Source organism: Trichomycterus rosablanca, chromosome 14, assembly GCF_030014385.1.
Source record: "Trichomycterus rosablanca isolate fTriRos1 chromosome 14, fTriRos1.hap1, whole genome shotgun sequence".
In the NCBI taxonomy this organism is placed as follows: domain Eukaryota; kingdom Metazoa; phylum Chordata; class Actinopteri; order Siluriformes; family Trichomycteridae; genus Trichomycterus; species Trichomycterus rosablanca.
Window position 1 is genome coordinate 22,654,286 of NC_086001.1, and position 25,727 is coordinate 22,680,012.

The 25,727-nt window shown below is 35.6% G+C and overlaps 1 protein-coding gene, 2 non-coding genes and 1 pseudogene across 3 annotated transcripts; 1 reads left to right on the forward strand and 3 right to left on the reverse strand.

The window, feature by feature from the left end:
* Window positions 1-25,727, reverse strand: part of LOC134326206 (zinc finger protein 208-like) — a 339,536-nt pseudogene that overhangs the window by 303,629 nt on the left and 10,180 nt on the right.
* LOC134326994 (uncharacterized) lies at window positions 8,098-11,811 on the reverse strand. The gene is made up of 3 exons (XM_063009090.1): window positions 11,743-11,811; window positions 10,297-10,526; window positions 8,098-8,358 (listed from the first exon to the last, which is right to left on the reverse strand). Exons 2-3 carry the CDS (start codon window positions 10,524-10,526, stop codon window positions 8,310-8,312), a joined length of 279 nt encoding a protein of 92 aa, XP_062865160.1. The 5' UTR covers window positions 11,743-11,811; the 3' UTR covers window positions 8,098-8,309.
* On the forward strand, window positions 14,469-14,540 carry trnaq-cug (transfer RNA glutamine (anticodon CUG)). Its single transcript has one exon. It is a non-coding gene; the product is annotated as a tRNA-Gln (tRNA).
* Window positions 18,540-18,613, reverse strand: trnan-guu (transfer RNA asparagine (anticodon GUU)). Its single transcript has one exon. It is a non-coding gene; the product is annotated as a tRNA-Asn (tRNA).

Here is a 25,727-nt window from a genome sequence, read left to right on the forward strand (position 1 = left end):
CTAACCTGATTCAAGCATGTAATACAAAATCAACTAATACTCTTAATAAACATCAATTAAAACGTCTATTAACAAATAAACATACCCACAATGCATCCACAGGCATGAAATGAACTTCAGGAGGCTCCACTACATACTCGTGCACGAATCGCTTCACTTAGCGAACCGCTACTATGAATCATCATCAGTTACCAAACGACTCTTAAACAAACAGTAAACATTTACCACATGAACTGTATTAACAGCACAAACTCTGTTGATTAAAACTCCTCCCACACTGTGAGCACTGATGAGAGCTGCGTCCAGAATCGCATACTTCCATACTCAATAGTACGCGAGAGCAGTATGCGAGAGCAGTACGCGAGAGCGGTTAGTATGTCCGAATACACAGTATACATAAAAAGGTACGCGAGAAGTACCCGGATGACCTACTTCTTGGGCAGCCATGTTCGAGTATGCAACCCATAATGTATCCCATAATGCAACTGTAGTTGCGAAGCGGAAGACAAAACAAGAAATTGGGGAGAAGGAGGAGTCCTCTGTTTACAAGTTTAAGTAAGATAAACAAAATAAAAATGTTATTATTGTGTACAACCCTAAATAACGTTATGATTAGCGCAAAAAGACGATAAATATCCAAAAATTTGGCAAGTGGGGCTTGTCTGTAACTATGGTGGTCTGTAACCATGGCGATATTACATCATCACGTCAACACTTGACCTTGGTAAGATGGCGGACGTAGTACGTAGGGATGTTGTTACTTCTGTACTGAAAGCGGTGCGTACTTCCTTTAATCTAGTACAGACTCTGTTAGTATCTGATTCCACACGGTTTCTCTCCAGTGTGAATGTGCTGGTGTCTTTTGAAAGCACTCTGTTGATTAAAACTCTTTCCACATTGTGAGCACTGATATGGTTTCTCTCCAGTGTGAATGCGCTGGTGTTTTTTGAGATTACCCTGTTGATTAAAACTCTTTCCACACTGTAAGCACTGATATGGTGTGACTCCAGTGTGAATGCGCTGGTGTCTTTTCAGATCACTCTTTGTATTAAAACCCTTCCCACATTGTGAGCACTGATACGGTTTCTCTCCAGTGTGAATGTGCAGGTGTTTTTTCAGATTACTCTGTTGATTAAAACTCTTTCCACACTGTGCACACTGATACGGTTTCTCTCCAGTGTGAATGTGCTGGTGTTTTTTCAGATTACTCTGTGTATTAAAACTCTTCCCACACTGTGAGCACTAATACGGTTTCTCTTCACTGTGAATGCGCTGGTGTTTTTTTAGATGACCCTGTTGATTAAAACTCTTCTCACACTGTGAGCACTGATATGATTTCTCTCCAGTGTGAATGCGCTGGTGGATTTAGAGATTACTCTGTGTAATAAAACTCTTCCCACATTGAGAGCACTGATACGGTTTCTCTCCAGTGTGAATGCGATGGTGCATTTGGAGATTACCCTGTTGATTAAAACTCTTTCCACACTGTGAGCACTGATACGGTTTCTCTCCACTGTGAATGCGCTGGTGTATTTTAAGCTCACTCTTTGTATTAAAACTCTTTCCACACTGTAAGCACTGATATGGTTTCTTTCCAGTGTGAATGCGCTGGTGTTTTCTGAGATTACTCTGTGTATTAAAACTCTTCCCACACTGTGAGCACTGATACAGTTTCTCTCCAGTGTAAATGCGCTGATGTATTTTAAGAGCACTGTCCATTAAAACTGTTTCCACACTCTGAGCACTAATACGGTTTCTCTCCAGTGTGAATGCGCTGGTGTTTTTTGAGAGATTCCTGTCTGTTAAAGCTCTTCTCACACTGTGAGCACTGATATGGTTTCTCTCCAGTGTGAATGCGCTGGTGTATTTTGAGATTACCCTGTATATTAAAACTCTTTCCACATTGTGAGCACTGATATGGTTTCTCTCCAGTGTGAATGCGCTGGTGGATATTGAGACTAGACTGTGTATAAAAACTCTTCCCACATTGTGAGCACTGATATGGTTTCTCTCCAGTGTGAATGCGTTGGTGGATATTGAGACTAGACTGTGTATAAAAACTATTCCCACATTGTAAGCACTGATATGGTTTCTCTCCAGTGTGAAAGCGCTGGTGTATTTTGAGATCACTCTTTGTATTAAAACTCCTTTCACACTGTAAGCACTGATACGGCTTCACTCCAGTGTGAATGCGCTGGTGTTTTTTGAGATTACTCTGTATATTAAAACTCTTTCCACACTGTGAGCACTGATACGGTTTCTCACCAGTGTGAATGCGCTGGTGTCTTTTAAAATGACTCTGTTGATTAAAACTTTTTCCACACTGTGAGCACTGAAACGGTTTCTCTCCACTGTGAATGCGCTGGTGTATTTTGAGCTCACTCTGTGTATTAAAACTCTTTCCACACTGTGAGCACTGATACGGTTTCTCTCCAGTGTGAATGCGCTGGTGTATTTTGAGAGCACCCCGGGTACTGAAGCTCTTCCCACACTGTGAGCAGACGTTTCCTTCTTCCTGTGTGGGACTGAGAGAGGTGTTAATGCTGACAGTACCAGAGCACGTTTGCTGATTACTGGAGCTTCTGGTGAGCGTCAGATCCTCATGTTCAGTCTTAATTTTCACCAGAGTCTCATATTTATCATGTTTGCAGGCTCTTGATGTGATTGTGGAGCTGATTTTTGGTTGTAGAGGAACATGGACACGAGGAGCAGCAGAAATCCTTGTTCAGTTCTGAAGCAGAAAATAATCAAATACATTTATAACATTATAAATAATCAAATACATTTATAACATTATAAATAATCAAATACATTTATAACATTATAAATAATCAAATACATTTATAACATTATAAATAATCAAATACATTTATAACATTATAAATAATCAAATACATTTATAACATTATAAATAATCAAATACATTTATAACATTATAAATAATCAAATACATTTATAACATTATAAATAATCAAATACATTTATAACATTATAAATAATCAAATACATTTATAACATTATAAATAATAATATACATTTATAACATTATAAATAGTAAATACATTTATAACATTATAAATAATCAAATACATTTATAACATTAAAAATTATCAAATACATTTATAACATTATAAATAATCAAAAACATTTATAACATTATAAATAATCAAATACATTTATAACATTATAAATAATAATATACATTTATAACATTATAAATAATCAAATACATTTATAACATTATAAATAATCATATACATTTATAACATTATAAATAATCAAATACATTTATAACATTATAAATAATCAAATACATTTATAACATTATAAATAATCAAATACATTTATAACATTATAAATAATCAAATACATTTATACCATTATAAATAATCAAATACATTTATAACATTATAAATAATCAAATACATTTATAACATTATAAATAATCAAATACATTTATAACATTATAAATAATAATATACATTTATAACATTATAAATAATCAAATACATTTATAACATTATAAATAATCAAACACATTTATAACATTATAAATAATCAAATACATTTATAACATTATAAATAATAAAATAATAAGGATTGTTAGTAGTTGTTAAACTGAGATCTGATGCTAAAGTCCTGTAACGTGATTCATCCTGCATTCATCATTTCCTGCTCACACTGATCTGCATGAGCACAATACAAGCTTTCACTGTATGATGCTTCATCCCAGGTTCCTCTGATTCTATTCCATCCAAATCTTATTTTACTCAAGATAAAAAATATCTTACTGAGTTCATCTTTATCTTCAGGTTCTTCCTTCTTCACAGGCTTCATCTGGAAACCTCCACACTGTTGGTCCTCTGGGGTGAGGTGTTCCTCAGAGGTGACGTGTTCCACAGGGATCGAGGTTCCTTCACCTGAAATTTCTTTGTTTTGTGAAGAAGAAAAATAAGTTTGTTATTGTTGGTAGTAACGACCAACATCTTTATTAAGCACTTAAGTTAGAACTAACAGACACGTACTTCTATACTATCTGTCAAAAAACACGAACTATAAACCTTTGTTCAAACAGGGTTTCAGCAGATTTAATAATAATAATAATAACAATACAACCCCAAATCAGAAAAAGTTGGGACAGTATGGAAAAAGCAAATATTAATATAAACACAGACTTTGACTTTTATTTGATGTCAGACAGGATGAAGATGAGATGTTTCATCTTTTATCTGCTCAACTTCATTTCATTTATTAATAAACATCCATTCCTGCATTTCAGGCCTGCAACACTTTCTAAAAAAAGGAGGAGAGTTAAGATCTGGATGGAGGGTGCAGACTCATCTCTCCAGGACCATCAGCACAAACAGTCACGTATATATTGAATATATCAGCTTATATACTCGACTTTATTTCTTCTCATTCATTACCCAATCATTCAGCCACTTGTATTCACCCGGCATTACTCTGTAATTATATACTAGTGTAAACACGGTACAGTCAGCATGATCTGTTTAATCTTCTTTATCTTCTGTCTCCTCATTTCACTCACCTGCTCACTTCTGCACTAAATATACAAAAATATTACAAGAAATTCAGACACGACCAAATTAGGAGAAATGATTTTGCTCAAGTCTTACTGAGTTCATCTTTATCTTCAGGTTCTTCTTTCTTCACAGGCTTCATCTGGAAACCTCCACACTGTTGGTCCTCTGAGAAGAGCAGTTCCACAGAAGCCACAAGTTCTGCAGGGATTAAAGTGACTTCACCTGAAATTCATCAATATGAGAAGAAGAATCTCAACAACTGGAGGAAACTGAAGGTTGTGGGTTTGATTTTCTAATCACAAATAAATCCTAGATTCAAACTTAAATCCAGACACTGTACTGTACCTCACTGTACTGTACCACACTGTACTGTACCATACTGTATTGTACCATACTGTACTGTACCATACTGTACTATACCATACTGTATTGTACCATACTGTATTGTACCATACTGTACTGTACCACACTGTACTGTACCATACTGTACTATACCATACTGTATTGTACCATACTGTATTGTACCATACTGTACTGTACCACACTGTACTGTACCACACTGTACTGTACCATACTGTACTGTACCATACTGTACTGTACCATACTGTACTATACCATACTGTATTGTACCATACTGTATTGTACCATACTGTACTGTACCATACTGTACTATACCATACTGTATTGTACCATACTGTATTGTACCATACTGTACTGTACCACACTGTACTGTACCATACTGTACTATACCATACTGTATTGTACCATACTGTATTGTACCATACTGTACTGTACCACACTGTACTGTACCATACTGTACTGTACCATACTGTATTGTACCTCACTGTACTGTACCACACTGTACTGTACCATACTGTACTGTACCATACTGTACTGTACCACACTGTCTGGTGGAAAAGAGGCATCATGCTCTATATTTACTTACAGAAGAAATCATCATCATCATCATCATCCTTTTGCATTATTTTCTTCTGGAATTCTTCATGTTGTAGATCCACAGGGGTGACGTCTCCCTCTTCTGCTGACTGCATTATTAAAGATCTAATAGACAGACAGACAGACTATTTAACTATAAACAAAGTTCAGCTATAAACAAAGTTCAGCTATAAACAAAGTTCAACTATAAACAAAGTTCAGCTATAAACAAAGTTTAAAAATATGACGTGTTTATATAAAAATGTGAGATTTAATCATGAAGAAACTCAATCAGTTCCGCTCAATTAATTCATTTTGCTGGATCGGTTCAATGAATCGGTTCATCAGTACTGAATCATGTGTGGTGCTAACAGTTAGCGGAGCAGCTAATAGTTTGTGTGTTTAAATAAAACTGGAGTTAAAGCTCCTCAAATCCTCACAGTGATGTTTTATTATAAACTCTAGTTTTATTATTAATTAGAATGTGGTTATAATTAAATATAAGGGTTATAATTAAATACATATTTTACTTACAGATGAGGCTCTACAGTACAAACACAGCAGCTTCTTGTTCTTCTTATGATGTTTAATGACGGTTGGCAGAACAACTTAAGACGCACCAGCGTCACCAACTGGACTGGAGTTGAACAGCAGCTTAGCAGTAAAACAGCTTCATTAGCACATCTGTATCTCTCTGAGGAGTTAATATGTGTGTTTACATCACTTTATGTATCTATATGTGTCTAACATACGTATCTATTTCATTAATATTCATAAGCATGCACACACACAGATACACACACACATACACAATACACACACATGCTTCCACATTTACATGTTTTGCTGTATGTGTTATGTAGATAATATTTATGTGATTTGATGTATTTTTATGTTGTTGAGCTTTAAATGTTATTTATGCTTCACTGTATGTATGGTGCATCATTAAACTATTATACATTATTTTATTCTATTTTGTATTAGATGAGATGGTTTGTCTCTGTATTTTTAAATGACAGCTAATGATAGTGATCCGACTCTTTTAAGTAGTTTGTATAACATATAAAATGTTGACTTCATCAAACAGAATCGACTCCCTCAGCTTCCAACTGCTCATTGCTGAGTACGTACTATCAACTTAGTGAATCGACTCTTTCGAGTCTATTCCTGTCGTACGACTTAAAGAACCGGATTAAAGAATCGACTCATTTGATTCATCTGAACGCGCAGACTCACTCGCTCTCCCGCTGTGAGCTTCTCAAACTGAACTGCGTCTTTCTGTACATGAGGAAGAAATCTATGTAGAGATCTCAAATAACATGAACCTGATCAGAGAGATGTAGGTTTAATTCACTAACATCACGATCAGATTAAGAACTAATTCACAGTTTACAAACAAACTAAATTTTGAATAAACAACAGAAACAGACACAGACTTACTGTCGCTTTTAAACTACTACACAATTACTGAACCCGCTCCATTATGCTTCAAACAGGCCGGTTAGCTCAGTTGGTTAGAGCGTGGTGCTAATAACGCCAAGGTCGCGGGTTCGATCCCACTTTTGTACTTAAAACTCTTTCATGCCTGAGTGGAACATTCCATTTTCGGACACTATGTAACATGGTCATAGAAAAAACCTTATTGTGTAAATACCGTACATAGCATAGACTATATACACACACCATTATAACCAGAAGAATCAGTTCTTTAAAATGATATAAAACTCAGTATGGTTATTTAAGTGTAATATAACCAAATCTATACAAAAATCCTTCAAAATCAACCTAAAAAACCTCTCAATTTTTATTTCATTCATAAATACTTACATTTTTAACACATTTCTGTGCAATATAGAGAAAAATATAGAGTATATGAAATGTTTGCAATTTTGTCATCATCTTCTATTCAAAAGTTATGATCAATTTAGCAGAAGGTGTCATTTAGCAATTTAGAATGTTCGTGTAGCTCCTTTTTTACCTCACTTTTTACCAATGTCAGCATACACTATAAACCAATGAAAGTGTACTTTTATGAAAAAAAAACCTGCATATACACACACCATTATAACCAGGAGAATCAGTTCTTTAAAATTATATGAAACACAATGTTTTTCAAGTGTAATATAATAAATGTTTACAAAAAACCTTCAAAATCAACCTAAAAAAATCTCTCGTTTTTTATTTATTTCATAAATACTTACATTTTTAACACATTTCTGTGCAATATAGAGAAAAATATAGAACATATGAAATGTTTGCAATTTTGTGAGCCATTTGTCAAGAAAATAATTTTGAATCTATCATCTATTCAAAAGTTATGATCAATTTAGCAGAAGGTGTCATTTAGCAATTTAGAATGTTCGTGTCTCTCCTTTTTTACCTCACTTTTTACCAATGTCAGCATACACTATAAACCAATGAAAGTGTACTTTTTTCTTAATTATTACTAAATTGTCAACATCCATATTTTTGAAATAAGACAGCAGATAAAATGTATTTGACAAAATAAGCACTCTAACAACAGTGTATAGTTCAAAAACATTAAAGATTTTTATTAGAATTATATACACTTCTCATTCTATAAATAATTTCAAAACAACAATACAATATAGTTCAGCACTATTGAAGAAAAATGAACAATGCATCACTCCATAAAACAAACTCTCAAATAATCCAATTCAACAATACAAGAAAAAGCAATTATTTGTTCAGGATAATCATTGAACAATTCAGTAAACAGTTTTGAGGCAACAGGATATCAAATCTCATCTAAGCCATTTTGCCAAAAATTCACTACAAAATATTTAACAGACAATGCACAATGGATAATTACCTCAAGTCACCTCCTTCCAATGAACAATGCACACTGAACTTTGACCTGTGAAGAGAAAGAGAAACAAAGAACATATACACAAACACAGGGGTTGAGGAAGGATGAGCGGGACTGACAGTAGAAGACAGAAGCCCTGTGTAGGTCTAACTGCGAAACTCATCTCCTTCGCTAGAATGCCAAGACTGAAAACAGTTTCGATTGCCAACTAAACAAAATCTTCTACCTTGGCACTCAGGAGCCATGCATGCAATCTTTGTTTTATTTTCTTTTTTGAATTTTTTGTAGTAAAGCCAGCAATTTCTTGATACTTGCTCCATCTGAGGAATGTGGGTGACGTAAAACGATGAGGAAGTGGTTGGAGCTACTGAAAGCTGAGATGGCAAAATTGAATCTACGGCAATGTCTGCAAGTTGGCGCGAAAGATTTTCCCTAAAGTTTATCTGGCTGTAGCCTGCTAAACTAAACCCATAATGTGATGCTGGATTGGAATGATGCCAGTCCTGAAACAAAATGAAACTATTAACGACGGCTATGTCCACAAAATGGAAGAAAAGTGTTTTCCACCACTTTTGAGTTTTCTGAAGCAGACTGTATGTGTTTAACATTTGATCAGATCTGTCAACACCTCCCATGTGTTTATTGTAGTCCTTTACTACAGCTGGTTGACGGACTACTTTTCTGTCCCACTTGGCACCAACCTTTACCATCCTAGAAACCTCTGATGAATCATTAGTATTGTGGAAATTAGAGAGGCATGTAACTGCTCGCGTGTCCTTCCACTGAACAACTAAGACATTTCCGTCAATTCTACACCACCTCATATCACCACGGTTAGCTTGCCGCTCCCATTTCTTGACATCTTTGAAATCCACTGGGAATTTCTTACGATTAATCCTACATGTCCCACAAGCATTGATTCCCCACTCCTTAAGTCGGACCATAACAGTTGGTGATGTATAGAAGTTGTCAAACCAAACTGTGTGACCTTGATTTTTAAATGGCTGCACAAGGTCTTCGATCACTTTTATAGCCAAATCAGTTATGCGCCCATCAAGACTGCCTGTGTATACATCAAAGTCTAAGGTATATCCCGAATTTGAAGTTGCAATGACCCACAATTTGAAACCCCAGCGAGTAGGTTTGCCCTTCATATACTGCTTGAATCCTGATCGACCTTTTGATTTGACCATTCTCTCGTCTATGCTCAGATTTTCATTAGCCTGGAAAAGCTGCTGACACTTGGTTTTGAGGTGGTCCATCAGGTAACGCAACTTCCTAAGACGATCAAGATTATTTTCTGTGGCAGGATCTACAACATGGAGGGCTGCCATCAATTCCTTGAAACGGTCACGGGACATGAATAACTTGGCCCATGAACCCTGAAGAGATCTGGTTCCCCAATATCTGTGAATGCTGTGGAGGGACGTGAAACCCATGTAAATAAGGAGCCCAAGAAACCGGTAGAATTCATCCGGGGTCACTTCTTCCCATGCCCCATGATGGTTCGCATAAGACGGCCTATTCAGTACAAGCTCCCACCCCTTAGAGTTTGTAAACTGGCAAATCTCAGCAACAATGGTGTACGTGAAAAACAACTTGAAGAAGTCTATTTCACGCAAGGTACTTGTGGCTGACCGTACAGCCCTGTGCACACTTCCCAGATCTATACCTACTGGACGAGAAGGATTAAATGGTATGGGCTTTGGTGCTTCTGTGTCTACATCAGCATAGGAAGGAAAGGATACAGATTCAGGGAAGCGTTTCCGCTTCCTACCTGACATGGGACAAGAAAGACTAACCAAACCCATAAAAGAAAACAAAACATTAGTAAAAATCATAATCTGAGTTTGTACTCTTTTGTTGATTTTATATTTTGTTGGCAGCCCTGATTGTGTGTGTGGGTGCAAATGCTGACATTTATTGTCAGCATATATGTACACACACACATTTACAAATACACACACTTGGAATACATGCATTTACCGATAGGAGGTTGTTGGTTGATCCCTCTGCTCATCTTGCTCTTCTTCATCCTCTTCTTCCCCTTCATCCAGGAGCTCCATGTCCATGAAGTCCTCCTCTTCAATGGTCATGCCTTCATGATCTTCATCGCTGTCATGTTCAGCAATAAGTCTAAGCTCGTCAGGGCCTAGCCGCCGTCTCCTCTTCAGAGACTCCATAAGGCATGAATATTGAGCCTTGTCTCCATCCATCTCAGAATAATAAAAGAAAGAGATTACAGTGAATAAAGGTGGTGACAGTGATGTTATTTTAAAAATAATTACATATATGTAGAATTCAATCACAAATACTCTATATGTTTTTGCCAGAGAAGCTAATGTCCACAGGCTCATGTTTAGAAGTAAACTCAAGTACACTGAACCAATACATATGACAAAAGTTTCTCAAATCTGGCACATGGTTTACACATAAAACAATAATTATCTAAGAGGAGCAATAAATACAAGACAAAACTTGATTCTATGGTTATATTTAAAATGTTGTAAATAGTCACAGACTGAAATGTTATGCACCTGTATGCTTTCAAAAAAAGCTTTCAAAAAAAGTTTGATACCATATTTTAGTCCCTTTCAAATATCTCTTGCAATACATTAGAAAATTATGCAAATCTGACAGAAATATTTTATAGATAAAACTATATTTCACTGATACAAGTAAGAATTACCACAGAAAAAAATATATGGTAAAAAAAGAAGTTATAAATTGCCCAGACTGACATGTTATCTACTTATATGCACCTATATGGTAGCATAGCATACTTTAGTCTCTCAAATAAATGCAGCAATTTTTTAGAAAATGATGCAAATTTGACAGAAATATTTTATAGATAAAATAATATTTCTCTTTCACCTTTATGCTTTCTGCCTCAGCTTACTTTAGCCAGTCATGCTAAATGCATGCAATGCAAAATGTAATGCTATTATGAGCAAAGCTAAGGTGATTTCTAAGCAGACTTTAGACAGTATTGAAGTAAAACAAGTAAGCTATAACTGATTTCAAGATTACATGCATAAAATCTAACTTTGGCAGCCTTTTCAAACCACATGGCTGCAGGGTGCAACAAACAGCCCGGTAGCTTAGCTTAGCTTAGGTTCACTACTAATCACTTATTTGTGTAAAACTGCTGCATACTTTACAAACTACTAAACAAACGAGACTAAAAGGGTATCTGATAAACTCTCCACACGTATTTATTTCCATCTAGATGGACATAAAAAACATTACAATCGATTCAGAAAGGAGAGCAGAGCACCTGACTGACTAAACTTAGAACGCAACTCTCAGAATCACCTCAGCCTTTCCAAAGCGTAAACACTAATAATATTACAATTTTACCATTAAAGCTAAGTTTTCTGAGTAGAAATGAAAAGTAATAACACTAATAAACAGTTTTAAAATAAATCTTACCTTATTTCACTGACAGAATTTCTCTTTCTGTGTTGTTATCCAGTCGACCGTCTCAGCTGCGCTCCGTGTGAGGGCGGGGCGAATGAAAAAAATAAATTATCCGCCTTCTCATTAAATATGCAAACCAGCCACGACACAAACCGCTTGACCAATGATATTGCCTTTTAGCCTGGGTTGTCAGCTGCCTGGGGCAGTTTTCAGATTTACAATCAGTGATTGGACGGCGGAGATACAAGGCTTTAAGCCATCGAAATTATTGTTTCGAAATTTGAATGGGCCGGCTTTAAAGGGTTAATGATGCACCATACATACAGTGAAGCAAAACACAAAATCTCTAAACTTGTAAAAAGCTTCACTTAAATAATAATAAAATGTCAAAAATACATCAAATCACCTAAATATTATCTACATAACACATACAGCAAAAACGAGTGAATGTGGAATCATGTGTGTGTATTGTGTATGTGTGTGTATTGTGTGTGTGCATGTTTATGAATATTAACAGAATTGATACGTATGTTAGACATGCATACACTGTAAAACATTTCACGTTGGTTAAACTCAGAAACTTAAGTTCACCTGCTGCCTTAAAAAGCTGAGTAAACTCAACTTGATGAAAACCGTTGTAACAACTCAAGAAGTTAAGTTAAAACGTTTTTTAACTAATGATTATTCATTGTTTCAACTTGATGCACCGAGTCAAAATAACTTACTATGTTTATTTTATTCATTTCAGAAAATGAGCTATCTAGTCAAATAAACATACAATTCCTCACTATTATAACACACACTTTTAGGTTAATAAAACTTCAGCTATATTCACATAACTTATTGTCTAAAGTTAACAGTGCTTATGTTTGTAATTTCTAGACTTGACTAAGAAATGTTTCCCAGTTTCTTTAAACTTTACAATGAATGAACTTACAACTTTTGTTTTTAAATAACATTTATTTAAACAACAAATATTTCATAAGTTTTCACCTTGGCTCTTGGTACATCTTTTAAAAAGGCAATGTGTACCCAAAATAAAAACAATGCCACTTCTGAACACATTTATTGCAAACAGGTTCCATAAATGTTGTTTAGGAATAAATCTGCTCTTTGTAGTGCTGTAGTATTCTTCCTTGACCATTTCCACTTCATAAGAGGGGCCTTCAGAACTCTGCAGAGAGAAAAAACAAGACTGCTGAATTGTGTTCTCAAAAATGTATGTGAATAAAATTATTATCTGGATAGGGAGATATTTAGGTCTCTTCATTCATCCCTACATAGGTCAATTTAACTCAATTACAACTTTAAAAAGAAAATACAAATTATTTAACACAGCAGATCAACACAGTGTAATAACGCACAAAATAAGTCGTTATTTACCTTTGAAAGTGGATGGCTAACGAATTAGCTAGCTAGTTAACATAATCTTTACCACTATTAGCTTACCTGAGCACGCATGCAGACGTTTCGTTCAAAGGCAAACCAAAGTTTAGTTCACCACAGTTAACGTTCCGTTATACTCATTACAGCACAAAACAAAACATCTGCCATGGACCCAAGTGGTGTAGTAGCTAACCGTTAACCTAATGTTAAGCGTTCATGGCCTCGGCAAACATATCGAAACAAGTAAATCCGTCAGTTCTGTCACATTCAATGATCGGCGTACACAATTTCACTTTTTATCACACAGGTTTTAAACTTTGATAAACTCACCTGCTTCCCGCCATTGACGCTTTCAGTAGAAAACGCTCCAACTTGCCAAACTCCACTCGGTGTATCAATCCGCACTCAATTTGTCTCAAACTGTAGTCCAGAGTCAGGTGTATCCCTCTGCCGCTGAAAGTAGTCCACTATCGCATAACGTGTGTTATTCTTGTTTTTTATCAGTCTTAATATTAATGGCTTTCCGTCTGTGAAAAATATTGGTTAGCCCCATGCTCCCATGGTTTTAACATTTCAAAAAATATTATTGTTCTGTCTAACTCAAAAATGGTGCCCACCTATAGGAATCGCCCACTATATCCCCTTTTCTTTTTTTAACTGATAACTTACAGACTTAAGTTAAATGAACATTGACAACATAGAAAAACTCACAAGTAGTCAAGACTGATTATTTTACGTTAGATTTTCTGAAAACGTATTAACCTGAGTTCAATATCCAAAACTTGTCATGACAATTGGAGTTGAAAAGAAGTAATGAGTTCACATAACTTATTGACGCTGAAATGTTTTACAGTGTAGATACGTGAAGTGATGTAGACACACATAACTCCTCAGCAATAATAATGATACACTATGTGGCCAAAATTATTTGGACACCTTACCATGAGCTTGTTGGATCTCATTTCAAAAACAAACAGTATTAAAATCAAGTGACTTCTGTGTGATCATTAGTGACTTGTGATCTGCTGAACAGGTGCACAAACATCAAATCATCTGCTTCAGAGCGACAAGGAGGGACGGGCCAACTGCATACTGAACTTAGTGCAATTTTCCAACAGTGGAACGTTTTGTTGTGATTTTGATACTTGGGTGGCGATGTTTAACTAAAAGTACTTTTATTTAGTGTTTAAAACTTCTAAATTACCTCAGTTTTGTCAATTGATTTCAGTCAATTATATCAATCACATAAGTTTAAATCACTTGAGATGTAAAAGTAAAGTCTGAAGTTGAATATTTTTGCATTATTTACTCAGCAAATGGCGAATCATTACGTTTAGTTTTTGTGGTGTCAGGGTTCCATGGTGTAATGGTTAGCACTCTGGACTCTGAATCCAGTGATCTGAGTTCAAATCTTGGTGGGACCTTACTGCTTTTATTTGGGGCCCGGTGTGAGGTCCAAGATTGAGAAACATTAGCAGTTTCAGGATGGTAGCATTCAGCGCATGTGCAGTACAACAGAGCATCACAACTGCTTGTGCTAGTTTAGAGTCACCTAAAATTACATGTTAATTTCCATCCATTCATCCAGCTTGAATATCATAATACCACTAGTAGTGTTATAGTGTTCCACATGTGACTGCTCCATCCCAAAATATAATCGCTATTCATTGTTTACAGCGCCATCTAACAGCCAACTTGCTCTTAAATGACTAATTATTAACTTTTTGGCTTTATTTACTCAGCAAATGGCAAGTTTCATTTGGGAGCCGGTGTGAGTTTCAAGGTTTAGAAACTTTAGCAGTTTCAGGATGGTAGCGTTCAGCGCATGCGCAAGTACAACAGAGCGCTTGTGGGGTGTAGACCACGATTACTTGTGCTAGTTGTGTCGACCAAGCAGATCACCATTCAGGAAGGTATATCAGCGCCAAAATACGAGCCAGTTTGTTCAGTAAAACTTTATAAGCCAACAGCAGCGAATAAACTTAAGAGTCACCTTAGATTACATGTTAACTTCCATCTATCCATCCAGCTTAAATACCATAAACACTACGTACAAAACATGTGGAGCTATTCTTACTACAGTAAAACACACTGAACTGACTTTTAAAGTGAAGTTCGAAATGTTGAACAGAGATCGTTCCCATCTAGTGGTGCTAGATAAATTACAGCTTGTTGCTTGGGTACAGATTTGTGACATTATTATTAAATTGTTGTTGTTGTGTGTGTTGTTATTTTTAACTGTTCATGTTTTTAAATGTAAAACCACAAACAGCACCATCTATAAATAAATGAATCTTGTGCTTCCACTTGAGATTTTTGTTTACGTGAACAATGTCTGAAGTTTGACGAGCTTGATTAGTTTGTAATATGTGTTAAGATGATGAATGAACCTAAACACTTGCTTTTAAATTTTAGGCTTTTAATTATTCATTTATTTATTTGTTTATTTTAGTTTCATTACAACGTGACACCAGCAAGATAATCAAGCTAAAAAAATTTTTAGTGTTTATGTTTATGGCTCTTCTGTCCCAGGTGTTTGGGTTATTTTAACTTGTTGGGTTGTGCAATTTAACCATTGTTTTTTACCCAATGTTGGGTTGATTTTACCATGAATTTTACCATGATACATACTACTACTAATTCTACTACTACTACTACTAATAATAATAATAATATAATAATAATAAACAGCACAAAGATGTTTTTGAGGTTTTTTCTTTTCAATATTTAGTATTAATAAAAATAAATATTTAAATACAAAAATGTATCTGGATACACAAAAAAAACTAATTAGGAAAATGTTAACAAAATCTGACAGTTAATAATTAATATATTATTTACATTGTTAAAAATACTGCATTTCTTTGATTGCAGCCACATATTATTTGTAGCGACTGTAATGAGATTAAGCATAAATACATTTAAGAAAATTCAGCATTAAAGCATAATCTCATTAAAATAGGCCACAATTTAACACTATAATACAATATAATTTATTAATGTCTGAATTACATTAACTAATTATTTAATAAACTGTGATTAAACAAAAATATAAAATACATCTAACATACATCTTAAACTGCTCTTCTTCACATGTTAAATTCCTCCTCTGTTGAATAAATCAGGGCCCCTGAAACCCGTATAACTGAAGATTTACCAGGGAGCTGGTACACTACCTGCTGTAATGATTCCCAAGCTGAGGACACTGTTTGGGAAAGTGTAAATCAAAGCAATAAAAAGCTCTAAAGCAAACATCTACTGCTTGGATAAGAGACGCTGCTGTACAGGACTGTAATAAACTGAGAAAATGTTCAAGTCCAAACTCTAACACCAACAGGAAGAGCTTCCTCTGTTCCTACTGCTGCACTCAACCATGTTGGATCCAGACTGTTATAACATAAACATTTCATTCTCATGTTTCCTCTCCTTGTTTCTTGGTCTCCAGAAGACACTTCAGAACAGCAGGAGTTGGAGCTTCATCTCTGTAACCAGACTCAGTTGCAGAACTCTTTAATTTCTGCAGGTTTTGTAGATAAAGAACTCTTGGAAGCATCGATTTGTTCTTCTGCTCTCAGAGGTCGTCTTTTCAGCTCACTGTGCACAACAACATCTACTTCAACTGGACAGTCAATCACAAAATGTTCAGTCTAATGACTTTAACCTTGTAGAAACTCTAGAAATGTAAAACTGTAATATGGGTGAACAAGTCAAACACTTTTTGTAATAACATTTATCCACTGCAGACCCTTTAAGTGATTTTTGTTGTAGATTGCTCCAGTGTGGAATGAAAAAGAATGATGGTGATGCTGGAAGACACTGGGTGAAGAATTCCTCGTTACTCTCATAACTCACATCATCCTCATCCTGAACATCTTTTACTTTCTGCAGCTTCTCCTGCAACTGAATCCTAACAAAACGTAACATAAACTTTAATATGAAATCAACCACTCGTAGTCACCATGTACTGACAGTGTTTACAGTGTACTTTGTAGTGGTTGTTGTGTTAGAATACATTGCAGAATTTCTTCTTAGCAAAGAAACCCTTTTATACCCTGGTTATTTATTATATTTATATAAAGATTATAATGTTTAGTTATCATCCTCATTTAATCTGTATGATTTGATTATTTTATTAGACTTTAAAAACTGGTCTATACATAATTGAATAGGCACTTTATATAAGTTTACCATCCCATTACTTCATAATCCTACTGTAAAAATACTTAAACGCTTCATAAATATGAGGAATTCATATTATAGTTTGTTTTGCTTATTTTATGGAGTTTTAAATGTTTCCATTTGCATAATTTTACCATCTAATTTCTTTAAATCATCAAGGTAAAAACAGAAGATGGTATTATGGGTAAGTAGGACAATTATTTAAATATAGTGGATTTAACTGAAAGCAGGTTTCTTTATTTTTAATACCAAAGAAGGTCTGAATTTGGAACATGTAGATTGTTCTACATTTAGACTAGAACAGACTTTATTTCTGGTACATCTGTGTGCATCAGGACTCGATAAGTTTATTAAAATGTAAAACTTCTTTCTGTTTAATCTAATGTACTAAAAGTCAGAGCATCGTACCGTACAACAGGGTTTAAATGCGCACTAAAACTTTTAGTGTAGACAATGTGATCAGTACCGTAAAACAGGGTGTAAATGCGCACTAAAACTTTATTAAGTAGAAATAGTGCGACTGAGCAAGTCCAGAAGATCTAAAACAAATGCAGCTCCCAGTTTCAACCTCAAAAAGCTTCATAAATCTCTTTTCTAGCAAGAAAACTCAATAAAAAACAAGAACACAACAAGAACTCACCACGTTTTCTCCACTCAAATGATCCTCAGGTGAGTTTAATAACAAGCAGCAGAAACAGCGTCCTGTAATAAGAGCTCCAATACCGCTAGATCCCACTGTCACTCTGTTCACTGTAGTGCTGCTGGGTCCTAGTGCCCTATAGTTCACCTACCATACTGCGCTCCATGTGTCTCCTACATGCAGTGACCCACAGTAATACTCAGTATGAGCAGAAAGACGCGACTAACTTACACTTTTACATTTAGTTCTGATTGTTATATTCTGAATTGTGTTTGTTTGTAAACTGTGAATTAGTTCTTAATCTGGTCGTGATGTTAGTGAAGTTCTGACCTGCTGCTTAAGCCCGGCTAGCTCAGTCGGTAGAACATGAGACTCTTAATCTCAGGGTCGTGGGTTCGAGCCCCACGTTGGGCGAGTATCTTCATTTAACATCTACCAAAAGAAACCGAAAGAACGTTTTTCCACTTCAGACAGCCGGTCTCCGGTGACTTATCAGGTGGATATTTGTGCTTGTAGGACTGTTGTTCACTGGATGTTTTTCAGTTACTTATTTCCACTGTTCAGTGGGACTACACAGAATAACTACACTGCTGTAAAAGGCACTCGTCCCTGGGTGGGCTTGAACCACCAACCTTTCGGTTAACAGCCGAACGCGCTAACCGGTTGCGCCACAGAGACACAGGCACTGTTGCTTTATTGGACGGTACACATGGGTCACATGACTTGCTAATGTTTACTTCATGCTAATAAACAGTGTAATTACACAAGGTTACATCGAACACAGTCATGGACAATTTAGTGTCTCCAGTTCATCTCACTTGCATGTCTTTGGACTGTGGGAGGAAACTGGAGCACATGCAAACTCTATAATGATACCACGTCCAAATATGCACGTCAACAAGTAACGAGCGATCAAAGTTTGTGAGCTGATGTACAGCTTAAAAACAAAGAGGAAAAATAAATGAATCGGAGTGGATTTGGCTTGGATTGTTCTATCGGGCCACACCCACTTTTTGACTTAAATTAACAAACAAGTGATCCTTCTCTAACTAGCAGGTCCTATTAACCTGGGCTTCAAACATTGTCTCTGACAAGTGTGAGATCTTCTTACTGCCCCTCTCATTCAAGTCAGAAACATGATTATTTCAATTAGCCAAACTTAATGACCCTTCTGTAATTGGTTTAATGTGCACACTGCTGCTACTGGCTTGTTTTTCTTTTCTACAATGTAAGTTCACACCTTCAGGTTCATGTTATTTGAGATCTCTACATAGATTTCTTCCTCATGTACAGAAAGACGCAGTTCAGTTTGAGAAGCTCACAGCGGGAGAGCGAGTGAGTCTGCGCGTTCAAATGAATCAAATGAGCCAATTCTTTAATCCGGTTCTTTAAGTCGAACGACTGGAATAGACTCGAAAGAGTCGATTCACTAAGTTGATAGTACTCAGCAATGAGCAGTTGGAAGCTGAGGGAGTCGATTCTTTTTGATGAAGTCAAAATTTTTTATATGTTATACAAAATACTTAAAAGAGTCGGCTCACTATCGTTAGCTGTCATTCAAAAATGAATCGCGGGTCAATACAGATACAGATATAGAGACAAACCATCTCATCTTCTTCATAATCCCAGTCCTCACAATAATAGAACTAACAATAAACAGAAAAAACATCATCCACCAAACGCATCCAGAGAAACATAGTGCAGAATGAGGCAGATCAAGCTGAAGCTCACAAGTGATGAAGAGGGACATGCAAATACTGAAAATGCAAACTACTGGACACACAACCTTCTATCAGCTCATTGTTTGAAACGCAGAAACCAAAACTGAAAGCTTTCTTCTCTGTACAGCGCTTTACATCAATATTCATCCCTTACACTTTCCATATTTTGTATTGGTACAACAACCTAAACTGAAATGAACTGCAGAACTCAGCTGCTAGAATTCCTACAATCCCACAATCAAACATCTACACTGACTTCCTGTTCCTGTCTGAATTCAATATAAAACACTTCTTCTGTTTTAGGTTCTACATGTCTTCGCCCCACAGACATTTCCAGTCTCCTTCAACCCTATTTACCCCCTCGCACTATTCGATCCTATGACAGATATTTGCTGTCTGTTCCTTATTACTCAAGGCTACATACTTTTGGAGATATGGCTTTTAGCGTGGTTGCCCCAAAATGTATCTGTATGCCTGTATCAAATCTTTCTGTATGCCTGTGTGAACCTTTTTCCCCCACTTCAAAACAAACAACACATAATTTCAGATTTAAAAAATAAAGTAAAATCTGATACAATAACAATTTAAAAATTCTCTGCTGAGTAGTGTTGTTTTTTCTGTGTTTTTAGTTTATTCAGATGTTTCTCCTCCAAAATCCAAAATCAGATGAAAGAATAGAGGTGGAAGAGGATGAGAAAATAAAGGTGAATGAACCACCATCGGTGCAGCTCAATGTCCATAAATGTTTTTATTCTCTCTATCCTGAGTCAGTCCAGTTTTCCTTTGTGTGCAGTAATACTTGCATAAGTATTTAAATACTTTAAATGTACAAAATCATTGTGACACACATTAAACAAACAGACATTTCTTGTTACATACGAGAACGTTCCTTAAACTAATTTCATTGTGTTTTTAGACACCAAACACTGGTCAGCTGCAGAGCCTGGGAGCAGGTCAAGATATGGATATAGACAGACTGACTGATGTAAGCATGTAAAAATGCTGATCTGGAAAAGTACAGCTGACAGACAGTTGCAATTAATGTGTCTTGGGACTTCCATGATTTCTGCAACAGTTCTTTTTCTTTGACTGAATAATTAAACAGAAACACTAATAAGCAATTCAAATTCAATTGATTTGGTGGTGTACAAAATTCTGTAATGTCATTTAACTTTGTCATTGCCTTTAAATTACTCTTTAGGTGATTATGATTAAAGTAAACATTTAATTAAAACCAATAAAAAGGTACTTAGAGAGTCAATGGGCTAGGGCTGCACCTAACGATTTTTTTATCAATTAATCTAACGATTTTTTTCCCCCAGTTAATCAATTAATCTAATAACTACAGTGATGTGAAAAAGTATTTGCCCTCTCACAGATTTCTTTTGTTTTTGCACATTTGTCACCCTTAAATGTTTCAGATTATCAAACAAATTAGAATATCAGACAAAGATAACCTGAGTAAATACAAAAAGCAGTTTTTAAATGATGATTTCATTCATTAAGGGAAAAAAGCTATCCCAAACAACCTGTCCCTTGTGTGAAATAGTAACCCCCCCCCCCCCCCCCCCCCCCCCCCCCCACAATTTTGGGAAAGCTGGGTTCAATTTCACTAGCCACACCCAGGCCTGATTACTGCCAGACCTGTAGAATCAAGAAATCACTTTAATAGAACCTGTCTGACAACATAGACTAAAGGATCTCAAAAAGCAACACATTATGCCCCGATCTGAAGAAATTCAAGAACAGATGAGAAACAATGTCATTGACATCTATCAGTCTGAAAAAGGTTACAAAGCCATTTCTAAGGCTTTGGGACTCCAGCGAACCACAGTGAGAGCTATTATCCACAAAGAAAACATGGAACAGTGGTGAACCTTCCCAGGAAAGGACATCTTGATAATCCCCAAGACTTTTGGGGAAATATTCTGTGGACTGATGAGACAAAAGTGGAACTTTTTGGAAGGTGTGTGTCCCGTTACATCTGGCGTAAAGCATTTCAGACCGACAGTCAAACATGGTGGTGGTAGTGTGATAGTCTGAGGCTGCTTTGCTGCTTCAGGACCTGGATGACTTGCTGTAATTGATGGAACCATGAATTCCGCTCTCTACCAGAAAATCCTGAAGGAGAATGTCCGGCCATCAGTTCGTGACCTTAAGCTCAAGCATACTTGGGTTCTGCAGCAGGACAATGATCCGAAGCACACCAGCAAGTCAACCTCTGAATGGCTGAAAAAAAAAAAAAAAAATGAAGGTTTTGGAGTGGCCTAGTCAAAGTCTGGACTTGAATCCGATTGAGATGCCGTGGCATGACCTTAAACAGGCCGTTCATGCCCGAAAACCCTCCAATCTGGCTGAATTAAAACAATTCTGCAAAAAAAGAGTGGGCCACAGAGATGTGAAAGACTTATTGCCAGTTATCACAAACACACTGAATAAATATTCATGTAGTGAATTCCTGGCAAATATAATCACTGCATCATGTGAAATCCATTAATTACATGCAAAGTAACAGAGTATTAAAAAGAATTAAAGAGTGCTAAGATATATTTCAAATGATTACATTTTAAAATAACAAAAACAGTAAAAACGTTTTACTACTGTACCAATAAGTAACTTTATGTTAAAAAATACAAATTGTTTAACATTTATGCAAAAATATACCGAACGTATATTATGAAAACAAGTATTTGAGAAGTATATTAAATTTAATGAAACTTAATTTGAACTAAAAGTATACTTCATGGTAATGTATTTATAAAAAGTAGTATTATAAGTATACATATAAAAGGTTGGTATTACTACATACTATCATAAATAAACATATTGATAAATATATTGCTAGAATCAGGTCTAAAAAGACATTTATAAATGTTTTTAAGATATTTAAGTTTTTTTTTATAACATATATTTTAATGTACTCCAAGTGCACTTGGAATACTGGTTGTGCAGTTGTGAAGTGTGCTTTAATTTCACTTAAAGTGTATGTAAAACATGGAGTTAAATACACATGCAGTAGTATACTTAAGGTAAATTAACTACTTAAAAGAGTTCCAGTTTAGTACAGTTTAGTACACTTAATACAATTAAAGTCGAGCTTTTGTTATTTTTGTACAATTACAGTATAATTAGCACATTTTAAGTGTATTGATCATTAGTGTGACAATAATACACTTTAGTGCACTCTAGCCTACTGAAGATTAGTATACTTCTTTTCACTGTGGAAGTAACTTTATGAAAAAAATACACTTAAGTAACCTTTGTATAATGTATTAAAAGTGTGCTTTAAGTGAATTACTACAGCAGTTGTTTAACATACTTTGCAAAAATATAGTAAACATGTATTTGAAAACAAGTATATGAGAACTATATGCAATTAAATGAAACTTGATTGTAACGAAACATATACTTCAGGTTAATGAATTTATTAAAATTATACTTTTTGATAATTTTTGAAAAGTATGATAAAAGTTTACTTGCTTAAATTATAGTATAAAAGTACAGACATTTGCTAGTTTATTTATAGTATACTTAGATGAATCTTAGTATATTTTAAGGACATTTAAGTACACTTTTTTCACTAGGGACAATGTCAGCTGCAGCAGAAAGAACTGAGAAACAGGTAGAAATATTATACAGCTCTCTTTAACAAGTAACAGATCATTTATGTTAGTTATGCTATGTATAAATGACAAACATTTCACTGGAGCAGAATTAGATTATTATAATGCTTTTCTATTCTCTAATTGTACAGTTTAATAGGTATGTTTACCTTTTATAATTATATTATTGCTGCACCAGTCCAAGTAATAAATGACAGCAGTTTGTAACCTTGTAACTTGACGTCCCCTAAACTCAAAATCTTTGAATTCTGACACCTTTCGTTGAGAAATGTGTTCCCTTAAACTCGATTATTGTTAGCTTTCATTCAAACATGTTGGGGAGAGCCGGAACCATGAAACCACGTCACAAGCAAAGCATCCTCTCATGTCTTCCCAGAGGTCTCCTTTTTTTTGGCGTCTCCCCCTAGTGGTATCTTTGTGCATCTTTGTTCATCTTCCACAAATCTGTAATATACAGAAAACCCCCCTACACAAAACACATTATGACCCATAAAGTCATAACACTCTGGGTTCTGAGAAATTGTAAGAATCAGAATCAGCTTTTTCGAGAGTCTGTTTTAGTACAATAAGTCATGTTAAGTTTTGTGCACCAGCACCCCAATCCATAGGAAATAATGACACAGCAGCACAAAGGCGGTTTTGTCACTTCTCATGTGAATGCGCCAGTACTGAACAGAATATGGTGTTCCACAATCAAGCATCTCCATGATTAAAAGCTATAAGAAAACAATAAAGAAGAAAAGGTAAAATGCAGCTTTTATTGTATTTTTTATTGACTTTTAACTGTTTTTAATTGTATTTCACTGTTTCTATATTATATTTGTGGTATTTTTAGTGTATAAGTGACAAAAACAACCCCATTAATTTACATTACACTAAAATACAGTATATGCAGTTCCACGGGATCATGGGACACATTAACAGGTTTCCTAAACATGATAAAAAAATACCTTAAAACTCAACATCTCAGAACCAACTGACGTCGAGTTTCAAGGTACCACTGTATATTCAGAATGTGAAAAAGTTTAGATATAGTAAGAACTTACCAGAGATCAGATGATTTGAGATTGAATATTGACTAAATATTGATGGTGGTCTCTAGTGGACAGGTAAGGAAATATCAGAGTTGGTGATGCTTTTTGAAGTTGTGGTTGCTCATAATGTACTGGACTTCACCTGAATGCTTTTATACCCAGACATAAACACTTTATCCATTTAACATGTTTCTGGAACATTTTACAATGTTTACAGTGTAAATTTGCTCTTGTACCAACTGTTTTCAAATCCCTTGTAGTCATGAGTTTCAGAATGAGTGAATATTTACATAAATTAATAAAGTTAATAAGTTAACCTGATAAATATTTAGTTATTTTTGTTGAATTCAGGTCAAAGAGAATTTTACAAATCACTGCTCTGTTTTTCTCTTACATTTTACTTACTGTCCAAACTTTTCTGGATGTTTGATTCGTATTAGAGATCATGAAATACTGGTAATGTTATTTGGTGAAACATCACTGTGCTACATCATCTTGTTGTTTCTCTGTGAACATTATCTGTCTGGATGTAGAATTTTCAGTCTCTCTCGGCTCCTGCTGGATCTGCAGAATCAGCCGCCATCACAATCAGTCCTGAGAAGTGTGAGAAGATACCAGATGGAGGTGAGTTCAAGCCCTCGGTGTTCCATTGTCTCCAAAATGCTTCAGTACTCAAACATCAAACAAAACAATCAAATCCACCAACATGAACATTTTACATCTAACAACAGCAGTGTGTGTGCAGTGTTTGTGTGTTTGGTGTTGAATACTGTTGCTCTGTATCTTTGGTTGTGCTGTGTTTCTGTGTTTGTTTGTGTGTCTAGTGTCACACTCTTTCACACATACTTAGACATACACACACTACACACAAACACTGTACACACACTCTCTCTCTCTTCTATGTTAATTGGTTTATTTTGTGTTTCCTCTCCAGATGTTTGTCGGTTCACACTGGATCCAAACACAGTAAATAAAAACCTCCGTCTGTCTGAGGAGAACAAAGTGGTGACCCGGAGTGAAACATTACAGTCGTATCCTGATCATCCAGATAGATTTGATAATTACTCTCAGGTTGTGTGTAGAGAGAGTGTGAGTGGACGCTGTTACTGGGAGGTTGAGTGGAGTGGGGATTATGGGGTTTTTATAGCAGTGTCATATAAAAGCATCAGCAGGAAGGGATTCGGGGTTAAGTGTTGGTTTGGATGTAATAATCAGTCCTGGAGTTTGTTCTGTTCTCCATCCAGATTTTCATTCTGGCACAAATACATCGAGACTAAAATTCCCATAATGCCGAGTTCCTCTAGAATAGGAGTGTATGTGGATTACAGGGCAGGAACTCTGTCCTTCTACAGCGTCTCTGATACAATGAAGCTCCTCCACAGAGTTCACACCAGGTTCACTCAGCTCCTCTACC